Source organism: Schistocerca gregaria, chromosome X (assembly GCF_023897955.1).
Source record: "Schistocerca gregaria isolate iqSchGreg1 chromosome X, iqSchGreg1.2, whole genome shotgun sequence".
Lineage (NCBI taxonomy): Eukaryota > Metazoa > Arthropoda > Insecta > Orthoptera > Acrididae > Schistocerca > Schistocerca gregaria.
The window spans coordinates 792,975,591-792,993,014 of NC_064931.1; the positions used below are offsets into that span (position 1 = coordinate 792,975,591).

Consider the following 17,424-nt stretch of genomic DNA (forward strand, 5'->3'; position numbering starts at 1 on the left):
TTGTGAAATATAACCCTAATAATACTGTAAAAAATAATCCTTGTAATGCCTGAGTATGGTTAGATTCTATTAAACTATGATGTGCTCATATTACAGTTACTCCTGAGGCTAAAAGAATAGCTGTATTAAGTAATGGAATTTGTATAGGATTAAAAGGTTGAATTCCTATTGGAGGTCATAATATTCCTAGCTCAATTGTTGGTGCTAGTCTTCTTCTAAAGAAGGCTCAGAAGAATGAAATGAAGAATAATACTTCTGATGCAATAAATAGGATTACTCCTCATCGTAATCCAATTGATACAAACTCTGTATGTAGTCCTTTATATGTTCCTTCTCGTACTACATCTTGTCATCATTGAATTATAGTTAATAAGGTAATTCCGAATCCAATTATATATAAGTTAATGTTAAATAGGTGGAATCATTTTGCTAATCCTGATACTAGGACTATTGCTCCAATTGCTCCTGTTAGTGGTCAAGGTCTATAGTCTACTAAGTGGAATGGGTGATTTGAGTGAGTTGTTAACATAGGTTTAATATACTTCTCCAGAATATAAAGCTCTTAAAATTGTGAAAACATAAGCTTGAATTATGGGCACTGCTGATTCTAGAATTAATAGAAGTATTTGTCCAATAATAAGTAGTGAGTTTAAGTTTATTGCTATAGATGGTCCTGTGTTTCCTAGTAAGTGTCCTGCAATTATATTTGCTGCTAGTCTACCTGGTCGAATGATATTTCTAATTGTTTCAATTAATACTATAAATGATATTATTGCAGGTGGCGTTCCTTGTACAACAAGGTGCGTAAATATATGATTAGTGTGATTCATTCATCCAAATAATATAAATCTTAATCATATAGGTAGGGCGATTGCAAATGTTAATGCTAAATGTCTTGTTCCAGTAAAGATGTAAGGGAATATTCCTATAAAACTATTAAATAGCGTTATAATAAAAATTGAGATAAAGATGACTGTTGTTCCATTAAATGATTTTGGTCCTAGTAGTGTTTTAAATTTGTTTTGTAAGGTTAAGTTCAGTTTATTTCAGTTATTAATAATCCGTGATGGTGTAAGTCAGAACATTGATGGTATTAATAATAGTCCTAAAAATGTTCTAGTTCAATTTAATGATAAATTGAAGATGTTAGTTGATGGAACAAATGTTGAGAATAAATTTATCATCATTTTCAATTTAAGTTTTTTATCTCAATTGTTCCTTTTTCTGCTCTTTTAATAAGGTTAGGTTTAAATGAGAAAAAGTTTATTTGATTAAATAGGATTACGGTAGCTGAAAATATAATGAATAGGGAGAATCATATGAGTGGAAATATTTGAGGTATTTAGATTTTATTTCCCCATCAGAAGTATTCGTTAATTTACTATTGTTTGGTTTAAGAGACCATTACTTACTTTCAGTCATCAGATGTTTCAAGGTGTACTAATTGTTTAGTTATTTTAGATTGACACTCTAATGTTATATATTTTAACCAACTCCTTAGATTATCTGAGATAATCACTTGATAAATAAATTTACTTAAGTTCTTTCAATTACAATTGGTATAAATCTGTGATTTGTTCCACAGATTTCTGAGCATTGTCCGAAGAATAATCCAGGTTGGTTTATTGTAAATGTTCCTCGATTTAATCGACCTGGTGTTGCATCAATTTGAACTCCTAGAGCAGGAACAGCTCATGAGTGGAGAACATCTGATGCTCTTGTTAATACTTCTGTATTTATTGGGAGAATTGTTTGGTTATCTACGTGTAGAAGTCGAAATCCATCATTTTCTATATCTTGTTCTGGTGTCATATAAGTGTCAAATTCTACATCTATAAAGTCTGAATATTCATATCTTCATTATCATTGTCGTCCAATGGTTTTGATTGTAATTATTGTGTCTACTAAATCATCAAGTAGGTATAATAGTCGTAATGATGATAAAGCAATAAAAATTAGGGTAATTGCTGGTAATGCTGTTCATATTGTTTCAATTAAATGTCCATGAACTATGTTTCGGTTTGTATAGCCAATAAATAATATATAACTTAGGGCATAACCTACAATTACTGTAAATAATAATAATACGACCATAGTATGATCACGAAAGAATGATAGTTGCTCCATTAATGGTGAAGCCCCATCTTGAAGGGATAAATTTGATCAGGTTGCCATTTGAATATTTTTCTAATAAAAGGTCAAACCTTTATTTGTAGAGCTTAAATCTACTGCACTAATCTGACATATTAGAATCTAGAGATTAATGGTAATTCTAAGTAACTGTGTTCTGCAGGTGCGTTATTTTGTAGCCATTCTGTTGATCATCTTATATTATCTCTAAATATAATTGCTCGGTTTGTAACCATTCTTTCTTATATGATTACAAATAAATATAATTGTAAATTGGATTTTTAATCATGTGTTGTTTATGGTTAGTCCTGTGAATACTGCCCCGCTAGATAATACATAGTGGAAGTGGGCTACTACATAATATGTATCATGTAATACAATATCAAGTGATGAATGTTCTAATACTAATCCTGTTAATCCACCAATTGTGAATAGGAAAATAAATCCTAAAGCTCATAATAATGGTGGATTGAACTTGAATTTAGTTCCATATAGTGTAGCTAGTCATCTGAATACCTTAATTCCTGTAGGTACGGCAATAATTATTGTTGCTGATGTGAAGTATGCTCATGTGTCAACATCCATTCCTACTGTAATGATGTGCTCATACAATAAATCCTATTAATCCAATTGATAACATGGTGTAAATTATACCTAATGTTCCAAATGATTCAATTTTTCCTCTTTCTTGACATACAATGTGTGAAATAATACCAAATCCGGGTAGAATCAGAATGTAAACTTCTAGGTGCCCAAAGGTGGTATAGAATTGGGTCCCCCTCCTCCCACAGGGTCAAAGAATGATGTATTTAAATTTTGATCTGTTAATAATATGGTAATAGCTCCTGCTAAAACTGCAAGTGAAAGAAGGAGAAGGGCTCTAATAGCTACAGATCAAACAAATAAGGGTGTTTGATCTAAAGTTATACTTTCTGATCATATATTAATTGCTGTTGTAGTGAAGTTTACTGCACCAAGAATAGATGATACACCTGCTAAGTGGAGTGAGTTATATTTATTGCCATCACACATCCTAATATGTTACTGAAAAAAGAAATATTTATTTTCTCCCTGTTCAGTTTAACAAATTAAAGAAATAACTCTGAAACTATAAACCGTTTAAAGGTTTTGAAAAGAAAACACTGTCATATTTTCAAAGATTTCTTCAGAGACATTATTCTGCCCAGCCATCAATATTTCACTGTAGTGCTAAAACAGCTGCTCAGAGTATATTTGAACACTGAAACCAAACTGTGTTTGGTGCAACAGCAGGCATTTGACAATGTCCAGATTTCTTGCTGGCTTGGGAAGTTAGTTTTCTATTAAGTTCCGAAGGGATTTTTATATCTTCAGAATATCTATATTGCTGAGACCTGCCTTTCCAGGTATGCATACCAGACTCTTTGCACATCAGTTTTAATGAATGAATGAAGCCATCTCCAATCTCTTAACTTTGAGCAGAGATAACAGTTTTATCAGCTGACATTATATATGTTGATACTTCTACGCAACAAATCATACCAAAAATGATATGTTTTGGAGAGGGCTTTAATGGGATGTATTATTAATCATATTGTAGTTTCTTATGTTCGTTGTCGCTCTGTGACCTATTAACTGTTATGCTGTTGCTCCGTGACCTGATAAACTGTGGACTTCTTGTAACTGCGGTTTTCATTCTGTACCAAGTCACAACACATATTTCTGTAGTACACAAGGATAAATGAAAACCACCAAATACTTAGTCTCACAAAAATGTAAATCAGCGTGGCACCTGCTCAGTTTGCTTCTGCCAGAGAATCGCAGCATAGGACATGATATGTAGGCATGTTTCTGGTGGTGCCAACGATCACTGAGAATTATTTCTTTATATAGTTCTTTAGTATTATTTCTATTATTTTGTGAATGAAGTCAGTGGTGACAGACTGATCTGGTGTAGCTTGAGGCATAGGACAGGCTGAAAAACAATAATTTGGTGGAGAGTTGATCAAGGCATTGAACATTATTTCATAAAAAGCTATTAATCTGCAGCATCATTCAAGTCCTTCTATGTCTGATATGACAAGAGAGATGTTTATGTGACATTGCATACTACAGAAATATGCCCTTCAATTGATGCATCACATTAAAGATCTCTGTGCAAAAGTGTTAGAAAATGTGATGTTAGTGAATGAAACTGTTATGGGAACAGTATTCTTTGGGAGAAGTCTATTTTTGTTTTATGTTAAATCTAGTGCATCAGTTCACTATACCAAAAGTGAACAGTCATCTCAAGTTTGATTTTTAAACTCTGCCTTCTGCAAGACACAATGTGCTCCTTTTTTCCATTTTCCCAAACATGTTTCAACACTGGTGCATCATCTTCTGTGGGTCTCAATTCATTTCTGCAAAAATATTGTACGAAGTTCACAGTTGTTTTCCTATGTCAAGCCTAAAAACTACAACGTGCATTTTGTTTTGCTTTGATTACTCACCTGAAATTACATTAGTTTTCAAAGTGGATTTATACAGGCTGGTTCACATTTATGCCTTTTTATGGTTTTATGGCATGTCATCTGCAAAGTAGTTGCAATAAGTTTTTAAGAGAGTTATTCATTTTGAGAGACATTTCAAGAATAGTAGCAATGTATGTCCGGACCTACACGTTCTACACTGCTGTGCATAAATGATGTGTTTTGTTGTTTCAGTTATAATTACATACATTTTCCTCACACCTTTTACACTTGATTCACCCTCATGTGTGAAAAAAGTGTGTGTAAGTACACACAACTAGCAAAACACACAAATGATGAACAACAGGACAGAAAATGTTAAGTGTGACAATATTGTGTGCAGGGGTGGGGTGGGGGGCATAATACTGGTTACAGATAGTAAGAATTTCTCAGCCTGGCACAGATATCCATTTGAGGTTTAAGTTATATTAATTACATAGCATGGAAGTGTAAGTCAAAGTGTCTACCCAATATGTGGATCCTCAAGTGGTGTTTCAGGTGGATGAAATTAAACATGGAACCAATAAAAGATTCTTTGTTTTAGATGTTTTATCACCAGTGGAAACATTTGCGTTGTACTAATGTAAGATGAAATTTTCTGACACATTTCACAAGACTGGTCATCTATGAGAAAACTTCGAGTGAAATTGAATGTTGGGACAATTTTAAAGATTCCTAATATTTTACTGCATCACTCAGTTACTTATTTGTATGTTCCATAGATTTTAATTGTGATCTCTCACAATGATGTGAAACAAGTCAATCTTACAATTATGGTATACTTTCTCAGTGCAAAATGTGGTAACACGCTGCCAATTTACATGATTGTGTTAAGCTACTATTGCCCCTAAGTCTGTTTTATGATTAAATATGTTCAATACAGAGAGGGTGGGGGCGTGAAAAAGAATAAACATAGTTAAGCCCATAGCCAAATTATATGTGCTTTCTTTATCTAAAACAAGAACAAAAATCTTACCCTGTCAGGCTGAATAAATTTTTCCTTGTTTTCACATAGCTTTTCCTGAATGATTTGTGATACGGAACCGGTGAGCTTATTGTTTCATACCTGTGAGGGATGTTCACTGAGACTGTAAAAGAAGCAGTACTTACAGTTTTAGATGCCATTTCCAAAATCTCTCTCTCTCTCTCAAAAGGAAAAGACTTCACAAAGGTATTGAAATGACAGAATGAAAACTACACAAAAATTTTATGAAAAATTTAATACTGCTTTGAAAAGTAACAAAAAGGCAGTTATGCTTTTGATGATTAAGTGACTCGGATGAATTTTTGATAATTATGAATATGAAAAATGTGGTTTCAGCTATTTGACAGCTGTTATAAGGCAAAATTCCTTACAATCAGTGTTTTATAGTTGAGACAGACATTACCTAGATAGACTTTATCATATGCTTCAGCTCTCAGTTTTTCAGTCTTGTGAACATATACAGATCAGTTTTCTTCAAAGACCATAACTGAAAAGAAATGAAGTTCTTGTGGCCTGTGTCTGCCTGAGAAGTGCCATTATTATCCTTAAACCTGCTCCCTTCTTACCAAGTGTCACATTCTGTTCCTATCTGGCACTATACGAGTGCACCTTTCAAGATGGCATGTTACGTAATTATTTAGACCTTCTTTCCTAACTCAAAAACATTCTTACATTTGTGGCTCTACATTTCTCTACAGAAAATTAGTAATTTGGGAACATCTGTACAATATCAAAAAGGTATTTTTTCTTAACTAGTCTTAAAACCATGGGCACTGCCCATGTTCTCAGTAAATTATAAATAAATAACAATAGATCTAACGCAGTACTTGCAAATGATAAATAAATCAATGAAAAATTTCATGTTCATCATATTTCATAATCAATGGGGAAATAAGCAGCAAAAGAAATATAACTAATATAAGGTTTGATGACATCAGTGTCGTACAAAAGGTTTGCATGATGAAGATGTGGATACTCAATCTGTCATGGTCAAAGATGCACTCACCGTTGCAACGAGGAATAAGGAAATAATACTACTCTGTATTACAAAACATGAATCCTGGGACTAACAGACAAATATGGCAGCTACATTCAAAACAAGTATCTCCAAAAACTAATTCCCAGATAAGACAGGGAAACAACCAGTTACTTTAAAACACCTGAAGTTGTTTTCTTGCAGTACACTGGAACAAACATAGGCCACATGCGCCATATCACTATGCAGTTAATTCATCAATAATATCAGTAAAGAAAGATACATGTCACTCATACTGATGATATATCAGACTATCATCATATGTAGCGACTACCTGTTTATTCAGTACCATACCTGCTGGTAATTTTGTCTATGGCTACAACAAAAGTCAGAATTGAATAACGATATACAGATAAGATAAAGTCATTAGAGAGCATTCAGCTCCTTGGTAAAACATGTCGACCTGAAACACTGACTGTTAGGAACTCTGGTAACAACAGCCATATGTGTCTACACGAAGTGATTAAATGTCTGTCAGATGAAGTGGGCACATACAGCTTCACAAGTCACTGAATGTGGTAAAAGTCCAACTATATCATGGCCATTAGTCCGATGGCAGTTAACTATATCAAGACACTGAGGCAATGAAACACCACAATCAACAACTGCACGATCCATGATATGTTATCAGCTGAAAGTTTGGTGAGACACTAAAAACACAGTCACAGTGAAGTCTTCAAATGACGTTGCACGGAACCAACCACTTGTGCTGCCATTTGCTAGTGGCTGGACCCTGACTGTTCTGCAGCCCTAGCTATGTAGATGATGACCCTTCGTGTTTGATCTTCCACAGCATTAGTTCCATACATGCTTTCGCATCTTCTGCACTGTCATGTCCAGATTCTAAGAGAAACAACAAACAAATAAAATTAAATAGTTTCTTCGTCTAGAAGCACTTAAGACTTCTTTTGTTTTTATATATGTGCTTTATTTCAAGACAAAGACTTCAGAGACACCAGTCACAATGTAACTGAATGGCACAATCAATTCACACTGTCAGCTACTACGAAGGAGTTTAGAATATACTTTGTATTGTGCTGAGATGATCACATATCTCACATAAAAATGTATCTTGTTTCTACAATGAGATTAAGGTAAAATTGTATATCAACTGAATTTTTAACACTTACCACTATTTTGAATATTCTTCGATAAGTATTCATTACAAAGAGTTTTCAAAGCTCTCTTGTATGGAGGGCCTTTCCTATGAGGAAACACAACACTCGTGTCCACTACTGTATCATGAATCAACTGCAACATGAAATCATATTTGTTAAAAGTGTTTCCAAATATATGTGAGCAGTAGTAGTATTTACATGCCATCCATTTTAAAGTAGAGAAATTTATCTTAAGGTAGAGGGAAAAAAAAACAACCATTACCATAACAAATTGGAATATATCTGCTTAGACAGAAGCAAAATAACTATTTAATGAAATTACAAATTATGTAAGCAACTACATTGTTGTTTGTTAGTGACTGATGATACAAGCATATTCATCAAGTGCCTCTACCCAACCAGAAGGGAGACATAGCACAAATCATACCTGAAGAGGCTCACATCTAATTCACAGCAAACATTTGAAACCTTACTCTTAGAAAGGCTCACACACTTAGGGACAATGGGGGGAGGGGGGAAACTGCAACAGCAAGGAGGAGTTTTGAAACAAACAAAAGTTGGCAGGCATGGTTGCTAGATGATGTCTATTAAAATATTATGCCATTTGCATAAGATTGGCACTAGTAGTGCCACTATGGAGACACAAATCAGGTTTGCTTTAAATAAACACTGAAACGGTAGTGAGTGTTAGCTACCTCGAAGATTGGGCGTGGTGAGGTGATATCATTCAAGAATGTCATTATCGACACTTCACTGAGTTTGAACGAGGTCAAGTAATAGGGCTACGAGCACCTGAATGTTCCTTCTGCAATATTGCAGAAAGACTTAGCAGGAATGTAGCCACCGTACATGGATGTTGGCATGGTGGTCACAGAATGTACAGTTGCAAGAGGACTGGGCTTCGAATGGCTACATGACACTACCAAGAGAGAGAAGACCATCACGTTTGGCATATAACTCTGGTGCATCATACACCATTTGCAGCAGCAATTTGACCAGCACTTGGCACCACAATGAAATGTTACAATTTGGTTATTTCAAAGACAGCTCAGAGCTAGACACCCTGTAGTGTGCATTCCACTGATCCGAAACCACCACACCATTTGTGGCTTCAGTGGTGTAAAGCAAAAGCTCTTTGGAGGGCAGGGTGGAGGTCTGCCGTGTTTTCAGTTGAATGCTGGTTCTGCCTCCGTGTCAGTGATGGCTGTGTGTTGTTTTGAAGGAGGCCAGCTGAGAGCCTCCAACTATACTGTGTGCTAAACACACTGGACCTACTCATGTAGATATGGCCTGGGGGGTGATTTTGTGTGACAGCAGGAGCCCTCTCATGGTTATCCCACACATACTGACAGCAAATCTGTATATCGAGCTGGTGATTCGAGTAGTTGTGCTGCCATTCATGAACAGTATTCCAGGGGGTGTTTTCCAACAGTGTCGACGTGTTGATTTGGCCTGCTCCGTCACCAAATCTGTCTCCAATCGAGCATATATGGGACATCATCGGACGGCAACTACCACGTCATTCACAAACAGCATTAATCATCCCTACATTGATCGACCGAGTACAACAGACATGGAACTCCATCCCACAAACCGACATCCAGCACCTGTACAACACAATGCATGCACATATGCATGCTTGCTTTCCATTTCACATTTGCAATGGCTTATCTCACATTTAAATTAAGCTGTGATCTTGCAATATTTATCACTTAAATTTGTTACCTAGACAAATGTATTCCCAAAATTTCATTATTCTACAGTAATTATTTTTTACTGTTTGATTTTTTTCCCCATCAGTCTGCAATTTCAAACCAGCAAAGTAGTCTGACAGTAACAATAATACACATTAATCATAATACACTAAATGAAACTCGAAGTGTAAGATTCCTTGAGGTCCAGATTGATAATAAACTCAAATGAACTTAGGGCATAGATAAGCTAATGAATAAGCTCAGTTCAACATGTTTTGTGCTTGGCAGTATCTCCCAGTATGTTTATTTGACCAATGTCTTAGCTTGTTTTGTACCCTGTCACTGCCAGTTGTTTCATGGAATTATCTTCTGCACAATGCATCTAAAGTAAATATAATATTTATTCTGAAAGAACAAGCAGTTAGAATGCTGTGTAAAGTACAAGGGGAGCAGGGTATAAGTGCCTACTATAAATACGTAATCACTTTAACAAATATTAATATATTTGTTTAAAACAACTGTTTTTCTTTCTTGCAGTGGTTGAAATTGATCTTTATGGATAGACTTCTTGCAGTGGTTCAAATTGATCTTTATGGATAGACGTATGCCAGAGAATGAATGGGCTCAGGTGGACTGTCGATCTGAAGTGTGGCATTCTTCAATACTCGTTTGGGTTTGGCATTATTACCAGGAACTGTCTGCAGAAGATTGTGACCATCAGAGAACAGAGAAATCGTGCTAAGCTGGTTTGGAGACATCCCCTTGTTGTTTCCAAACAAAATTTGGAGTAAGGGTGTGTTTCATGTGAGAGGATTTGTAAACTGTCATAATTCCCATGACTGGGTAAAGGATTCTCCACATTCCACCAATTAGTAAATGCAATATCAGCCCCTATGTAACAGCATGGTGTGGTATGACATCAGATCAACATATCAGTCTGTTCCTTCTTCAAAGAGCAGTTAACTTGGACAAGCCATTTGGGAAACCAGACTTGGCTTTATCCAAGATGGTGCCCTGCCACATTTTGTAATCAGTGTAAGCAAACGGCTGGATGATTATTTTTTGGGGCATTGATCAAGTTGCTGTGGGCCTCATCAGTACAGAGTTCTAACCCGACACTTTGCAACTTCTTGTGCCAAAGGGCAGAGGAGGAAGTTATCAGACCAGAACGTGTAGTATGCTGGATGATTTGGATGCTTGTATTAGGCATGTTGCCCGCAGAGTACCAAAAAAGTTGCTGTTGATGTTGGTTAAGAACATTCCCAAATGATTGAAGAAACTGGTCAAAAATGCTGGCAACTATGTGGTATTCACCTGTAAAAACAATCCGTACTGTTGTGCTGATCATGACAAAACTTGATTCAGTAAAATAAGAACAATTATTTTGATATATATTTGCAGTTTCCTGTACGCACTCACTTTCTACCCACCCCGATAGGTAATGCCAAATCCTAAAGAAAATTATCTAGATCATGTTGAGCACTACAGCTGGTTGACATTAATATAACGAAAGCCACCACATACATACATACATCAATCCTGGTTCCACAGATCATGAATACGACATTTCGTAATGATGTGGAACATGTCGCTTTAACATAAGTTTTCTTTACACAAAGTAATTAATAATAATAATAATATATAATAATTATTTTACAGTTACTACTTCATATCTAAGAATTCATCTATTGAGTAGAAGGAGCTGTCATTCAGAAATTCTTTTAATTTGATTTTAAATGTTGGTTGGCTATCTGTCATGACTTTTAATACTATTTGGCAAATGACAAAAGACTTTTGTGGCAGCATAATTCACCCCTTTTTGAGACAAAGTGAGATTTAAACCAGAATAGTGAATATCATCCTTTCTTCTAGTGTTGTAGCCATGCACTTCGCTGTTATTTTTGAATTAGGATGGGTTATTAATGACAAATTTCATAAAGTGAATAGATGTATTGCGAAGGTACTGTGAATATCCCAAGTTTCTTAAATAAAAGTCTGCAAGGTGATCTTGGGTGGGCTCCAGCTATTATTCTGATTACACGCTTTTGTGCAATGAATACTTCCTCTCTTAATGACAAAGTGCCCCAAAATATGATGCCATATGAAAGCAGTGAATAAAAATAGGCATAGTAGGTTAATTTACTGAAATGTTTATCACCAAAGTTTGCAATAACCCTAACATCATGAGTAGCTGAACCTAACCGTTTCAGCAGATCATCGATGTGTTTCTTCCAATTCAATTTCTCATCAATGCACACACCCATAAATTTTGAGTATTCTACCTTAGCAGCAGACTTCCGTTCATAGTCTATATTTATCAATGGTGTTATGCCATTTACTGTACAGAATTGTATAAACTGTGTTTCCTCAAAATTTAGTGAGAGTCCATGTGCAGAGAACCACTTAATAATTTTCTGAAAGACATTATTTGCAATTTCCTCAGCTGATTCTTGCTTCTTGGGTGTGATTAGTATACTTGTATCATCAGCAAAAAGAACTAACTTTGCATCTTCATGAATATAGAGTGGCAAGTCGTTAATATATATTAAGAACAATAGGGACCCAAGACTGACCCTGTGGGACACCATTCTTGATACCTCCTCAGTTAGAGGACTCTGCTGGTTTTTGTAGACTATCTGTACTTTTACTTTCAACTTTCTGCATTCTTCCAGTTAAGTATGAATTAAACAATTTGTGCACTGCCCCACTCATGCCACAATACTTAAGCTAAGCAGTTAGTTGACTCTGCACCACAAAAACTGTCTGGGAATAAAGCTTAACATAGCAAAAAAAGTATTGACTGAGGTAATGTCTAAAGGATTTACTATGTTTCAGAAAAAAATATGGACCTAAAAAAACCCACTGTATATAATATTTCAACATTTAAGGTTGGTTGCATAGACCTTAATGAAAATGAAAATATAAACTTAAGGCAAACATTTTCTTGATTCAGAATATGAGGAAAATGAAAAGAAAAAGAAGAATCTCACCATTACTGCCTACACAGGAGACCAACACAGAAAGAAACTGTGGATATGTCACTAATAATTTGATGTACATGAGTACAGCCTGAGTTTTGACAGACATAATACAAAACATGAGTTAAAAACCTAATAAAATATAACCAGAAACTGACAAAGTAACTTACTGTGTTCTTTAAAGGAATGGAAGAATGAAAACAACAAACTGCAATAAAGCAGCAAATACTTCAACTACTGTCGATATTGGTGGCCAAGATCAAGAGGAAACACATTTTTCACCATCTTCACCATGCCCACTAGTATAGAAAAGGTAATACTCAGTATGGTTCTCCAAATCACTACATGTGAATACTAGAATGATTATAAGCAAAGCTGATAGCACAACACTGCCTTTTTAATTCTCTAAGTGAAGTAGCAATATTTTGGCTCTAATTTCGCTGACACTATGTCCTTTTCTTTCTATGTTCTCCAAACCTTCCTCTTTTCTATTCTCCGACTTTCAGTTATCTATCATTGTCAATGTGAGGCAAACTGCTCTGAAATTTCTTATGTATTGTTGTTCAAATTTTCATTACCTATGTTTTTCTTGGCACACTCTCAATATTTGAAACAACAAATTTATTAAATATTTAAGAGCTTAATTTATTTTTAGCTATGATGTTACCATTATTCTGGTACACAACAGAGAAAGTGATTTAATATGAAATGCACAATACCTTCAGTGCCCTGAAGTCACTGTCCAGACTATGCCCAATTAAAATTGTCTGGGAGTTAATGAAACTCAATAATGCAGACTGTACATCATATATTGAAGTTGTAACATCCCGTAACTGCTCCTCCGTTATACCACTAAAGCTGAAATTAAAAACAAAACATATGTAGAAGAATACTTTCTCCTCATGTAACGATGGCAATAATAAACAATTTGATTATTCTATTGTTTTGTGGAGCTGCCACACAGGTCGCCAACTGAGAGATGTCAGCTCTCCTGCCTGTTGTGTTCTCTTCTTACTGTATTGCTATTGACACATTATCCACTATACATGTTACAGGAAGTGTTCACTGTTTTCACAGTTATCACTTGCATTACACCTGCCATAGCATCATACCAGAACAACAATTACTACACATGTATCTACCACTGACATGACTTATGAGGCAGTTGTGGCCTGTGGTTCTAGGCGCTGCAGTCTGGAACCGCGTGACCGCTCCGGTCGCAGGTTCGAATCCTGCCTCGGGCATGGATGTGTGTGATGTCCTTAGGTTAGTTAGGTTATAGTAGTTTTAAGTTCTAGGGGAATGATGACCACAGACGTTAAGTCCCATAGTGCTCAGAGCCATTTGAACCAACTTATGAGGCAACACTGCAGTTGTTCCAGATATCTGCTGTAACATGACTTATTCATGTTCTTCATAATCTACTCCACTTTTTTTTTCACAGATAATTTTATTTTGGATCCATAGCTGATTTTTTTTCCCTTGAAATAACTCTCCCACAGCTACACAACAGTGGAGATATTGCTGCCAGTTCCCTACAGTATTGTTTGGCTGAAAAGATTTTACAGCAGGTGCTGAAACTTGAATGCTTCCACTTGATTCCCCCTCCTCCCCTCCCCCCCCCCCCCCACCCCCCCGACTGAAAACTAGGGCAAGTATGAAACAGTGGATAAAAGATGGAAGGGATCCCTTTCTTACTTGCCAGTCAAAACATGACTTTTACTGCTCCCAAGTATAACAAAACATCCATTTTTTCTGATGATATCAGAAATTAAACACCTTTCTGACACTGAAATAATTATAAATACAATAATAAATTGCTCTATATGTAAAATGATTAGAAATATAATAAGAAATTACTCTACATGCACCATGTGTACCCAAAGAAATATTGCAACTAAAGGTTAATACTTTCTTCTCATTTACTAAGAGAATGGCTGACAGAACTTGCACATAGACTTTTCTCTGATCACAGAACTCCAACTTCTGGATAAATGGTGGTCCATAAATTTAAAGTAATACTTACAATCCACAGGATTTTCCACTGTAAATACTGTCTCTAGAAAAAATTATATTCTTAAAATTTACGTAACATATGATGTAATAATGAGTAGTTCGAGACGTCAGTCATAAAGCCATATGCCCATCATGAGCCCCTAATTGGAAAGCCAAAAAATAGTTTAACTAATTTATCTCACATGTGTAACATCATGATGTGTGAAAAGGGTAAGACAACATAACAGACAAAACACTAAAAAAACTGAAATGCAGAATCTACAACACTTATTCATGAAGGAAAAAAAAAACTACACTTAAGAACAAACAATCGTTTCACACATGTTACTTAAATACATCTCCCAAAAAGTAAAAAGTAAATTAGTGACATACACACATGACTCAAATAGATAAGGGGAGTGACATTGACAAAATAAACTGGTATCACACTCAAGAGTCCAAAATAATACCAATTTCTCAGCATATAAATCAGAACAATATCAACAGTTTCCAGGGTTGGAATTACCTCATGCTACAAAAGTGTGAAATGTCTTATGGATTCAAAGGCTTTCCTGCTCCACAGTATTGTGTTTACCAAGACTGAATGTTAATAGAAATAGTGGTGTAAGTCAGTTTACTTTAGATTTTGAGTACCACCTTGCATATACAATAGGAATCTACCCAGCATATGTCATATTGCTGGTGCTTACATGTAGATAGCAATAATAAACAGAGACATACAAGTTTCATTTAGAGACTGAGAAACACTGATATAAAGATCAGAAAGTGAATCCTCTGCCCACGTGTCTATATACTTGGACGAGAATAACAAAGTGATTGATAGCCAAACAGTTGCACACAGAAAAGAGTGATATTGGAAGTTCAGCATTAACATAATTTCACACTTCCTCTTAACATGCAGTATTGAGCTCACTTAGAAGGATCAAACTAGTTTCATCACTTTTCTGTGCATTTTCATTGCTAGTTTCCACTAGTCCATTGCGTAAAATGAATACGCTGTACTGAGAAACAAAACATGCAATGAAACTAAATCACAACAGTTACATATAGAGTTAGGACTGCTATCTGCAGCTGATAGTTGTAACCAACACCTGAGATCCCAGACTCATAAGACAATAGTAAACACAACAGAAGTTGTAGCCAAGGGCATTCTCCAATTTGCTGTGTGTGTGTGTGTGTGTGTGTGTGTGTGTGTGTGTGAGAGAGAGAGAGAGAGAGAGAGAGAGAGAGAGAGAGAGCTATATGCGAGTACAGTGTCTTTTAATCATGCCTGTGTGCAACTTGACATGTCTTTTTTACAGTAAATAGCAGTCTACCTTCTTCTACATTGTTGATATTACTACCTGGAGCTTCCATTGTTTGGTACTAGTGTGATTTATAATAATGATAGTAACTATTCCAGTATCAAAAATTCTTCTGCAATATCTGATGCAACTTACAACAAAGGTGAATTGACGTATTTTACTCGTTAACACCAACTGTGGTCAATCCATCAAATTTCAAGAGTTCTTGTGCTTGTTCAGCTGCCAAAGATGCAGGAGTGCAAAGTAAGACAATTCAATTCTCCAACAATATGAACAGGTAGGATGGCTACAAGCTTATTAATGTCCCTGCTGTCATAGATTCCAGTCCATGCATGTGTTTATCAACCAGCATGTCCTCAAGAGCCAGGTTCAACAGTTTAAACAAATGACCATAAAGAAGTGCCATACAAAACTGACATATTGCTGCAGGATAATGCTGCTAATTTACTGTTGCCTGCCAAATACCTGCAGATGATGTAAAGGAAACGGCCTTCTATAAGACCTTGTCTACAGTCATCTTGACTTTGATTTGTCCAATGATGTTCCAGAACAGGGACTTCGATTGATGCATGACAATCATAATAGCATCATATATAGAGAAGACTGTCATCAGAATCCAGCAGTTTCATTGCCCTGAAGAGGAACATTGGAAGGATGTATGTTGAATAAAACTGCTGCTCATTTTATAAATCCCTTGTTAAAGGGACGACTGTTTCATAATTTTAATTTACATCATCAGAAAGATCATGAACAATATTACGCAAAGACCATATGACAGTCATAGAAAGCATCCAGAAAACCGAATACTTACATTATGCAGTCAGGCCACTTGTACAGTCCAATCCCAAGCCTCTTTATAAAATTTGGAAAATTATGCAAAAAGCAATAGTCATGAATCAAAAAAAAAGGCAGGTGTATGAAACTAGGACTTATGAATGAACAGGATGAGAGGAAAGATTATAAAACACCACCAGAAATGGGGAGGGACAAAATAAACAGTACCTCAGCTGAAGCTGCACTGGCATGGAATGCAGCGACTGCCATACACGGACTGACTGGACATCAAAACAAACTCCACAGGAAGTGGTGCATACACAGAAGCATTAATAACCTCTGTTAACTTTAAGGGACTGGGTGTACGAAAATAAGCATACTAATAAAAATAGCAACTGTCAAGTGAATAACTTACAGACATAAAGATAAAAGCCTGGAACCTGTTGGTAGTCATTTTCTTAATGCATGAAACAGCTTCAACTCTTCCAACATATTAAGAACATTATTCTTGCATTCTGTGTGCAAAATTGTGAGACCAGATGTAATGCAAGAAACTGAGTGACCCATTTCAGATACATGTAAACTCAAGGCAGAAGTGGGACCCAAATCAGAAATATGTTCCCTAATCATAACTTCATAGGACCTTCCAGTGGCCTATGTACTTAGATTGGCAATCATCACAGGTGATGCTGCAAACACCTGACGACTTGTAGGGCTCCCGTTTCATCCTCTCCCTGTGTTTAAACCACAGCCCATTATTCTTAAGAAAGAAATATGCTGGGAAGCTATCTGAAACCCTCCATAGCATGGAATCCTATGATAAGAAACATTCCTAAGCCCCTCTCCCACACAGGGAATAATGTTGATGAAATATCCTGTTGACCTTGGGTCAGAGCAATC

General features: G+C 35.8%; 1 protein-coding gene across 2 annotated transcripts in view; it reads right to left on the bottom strand.

Moving 5' to 3' along the window:
• Nucleotides 1–5,822: 5,822 nt before the first annotated feature.
• Nucleotides 5,823–17,424, bottom strand: part of LOC126299462 (RNA exonuclease 1 homolog) — a 196,884-nt gene continuing 185,282 nt past the window's right edge. For both annotated transcript variants that reach the window (XM_049991383.1, XM_049991384.1), the window contains exons 12-14: nt 13,150–13,288; nt 7,771–7,891; nt 5,823–7,483 (exon numbers count right to left, since the gene is read on the bottom strand). In XM_049991383.1, the coding sequence (XP_049847340.1) occupies nt 7,395–7,483; nt 7,771–7,891; nt 13,150–13,288 (349 nt within the window). In that variant the 3' untranslated portion in view covers nt 5,823–7,394. The remainder of the gene's footprint in view (nt 7,484–7,770; nt 7,892–13,149; nt 13,289–17,424) is intronic.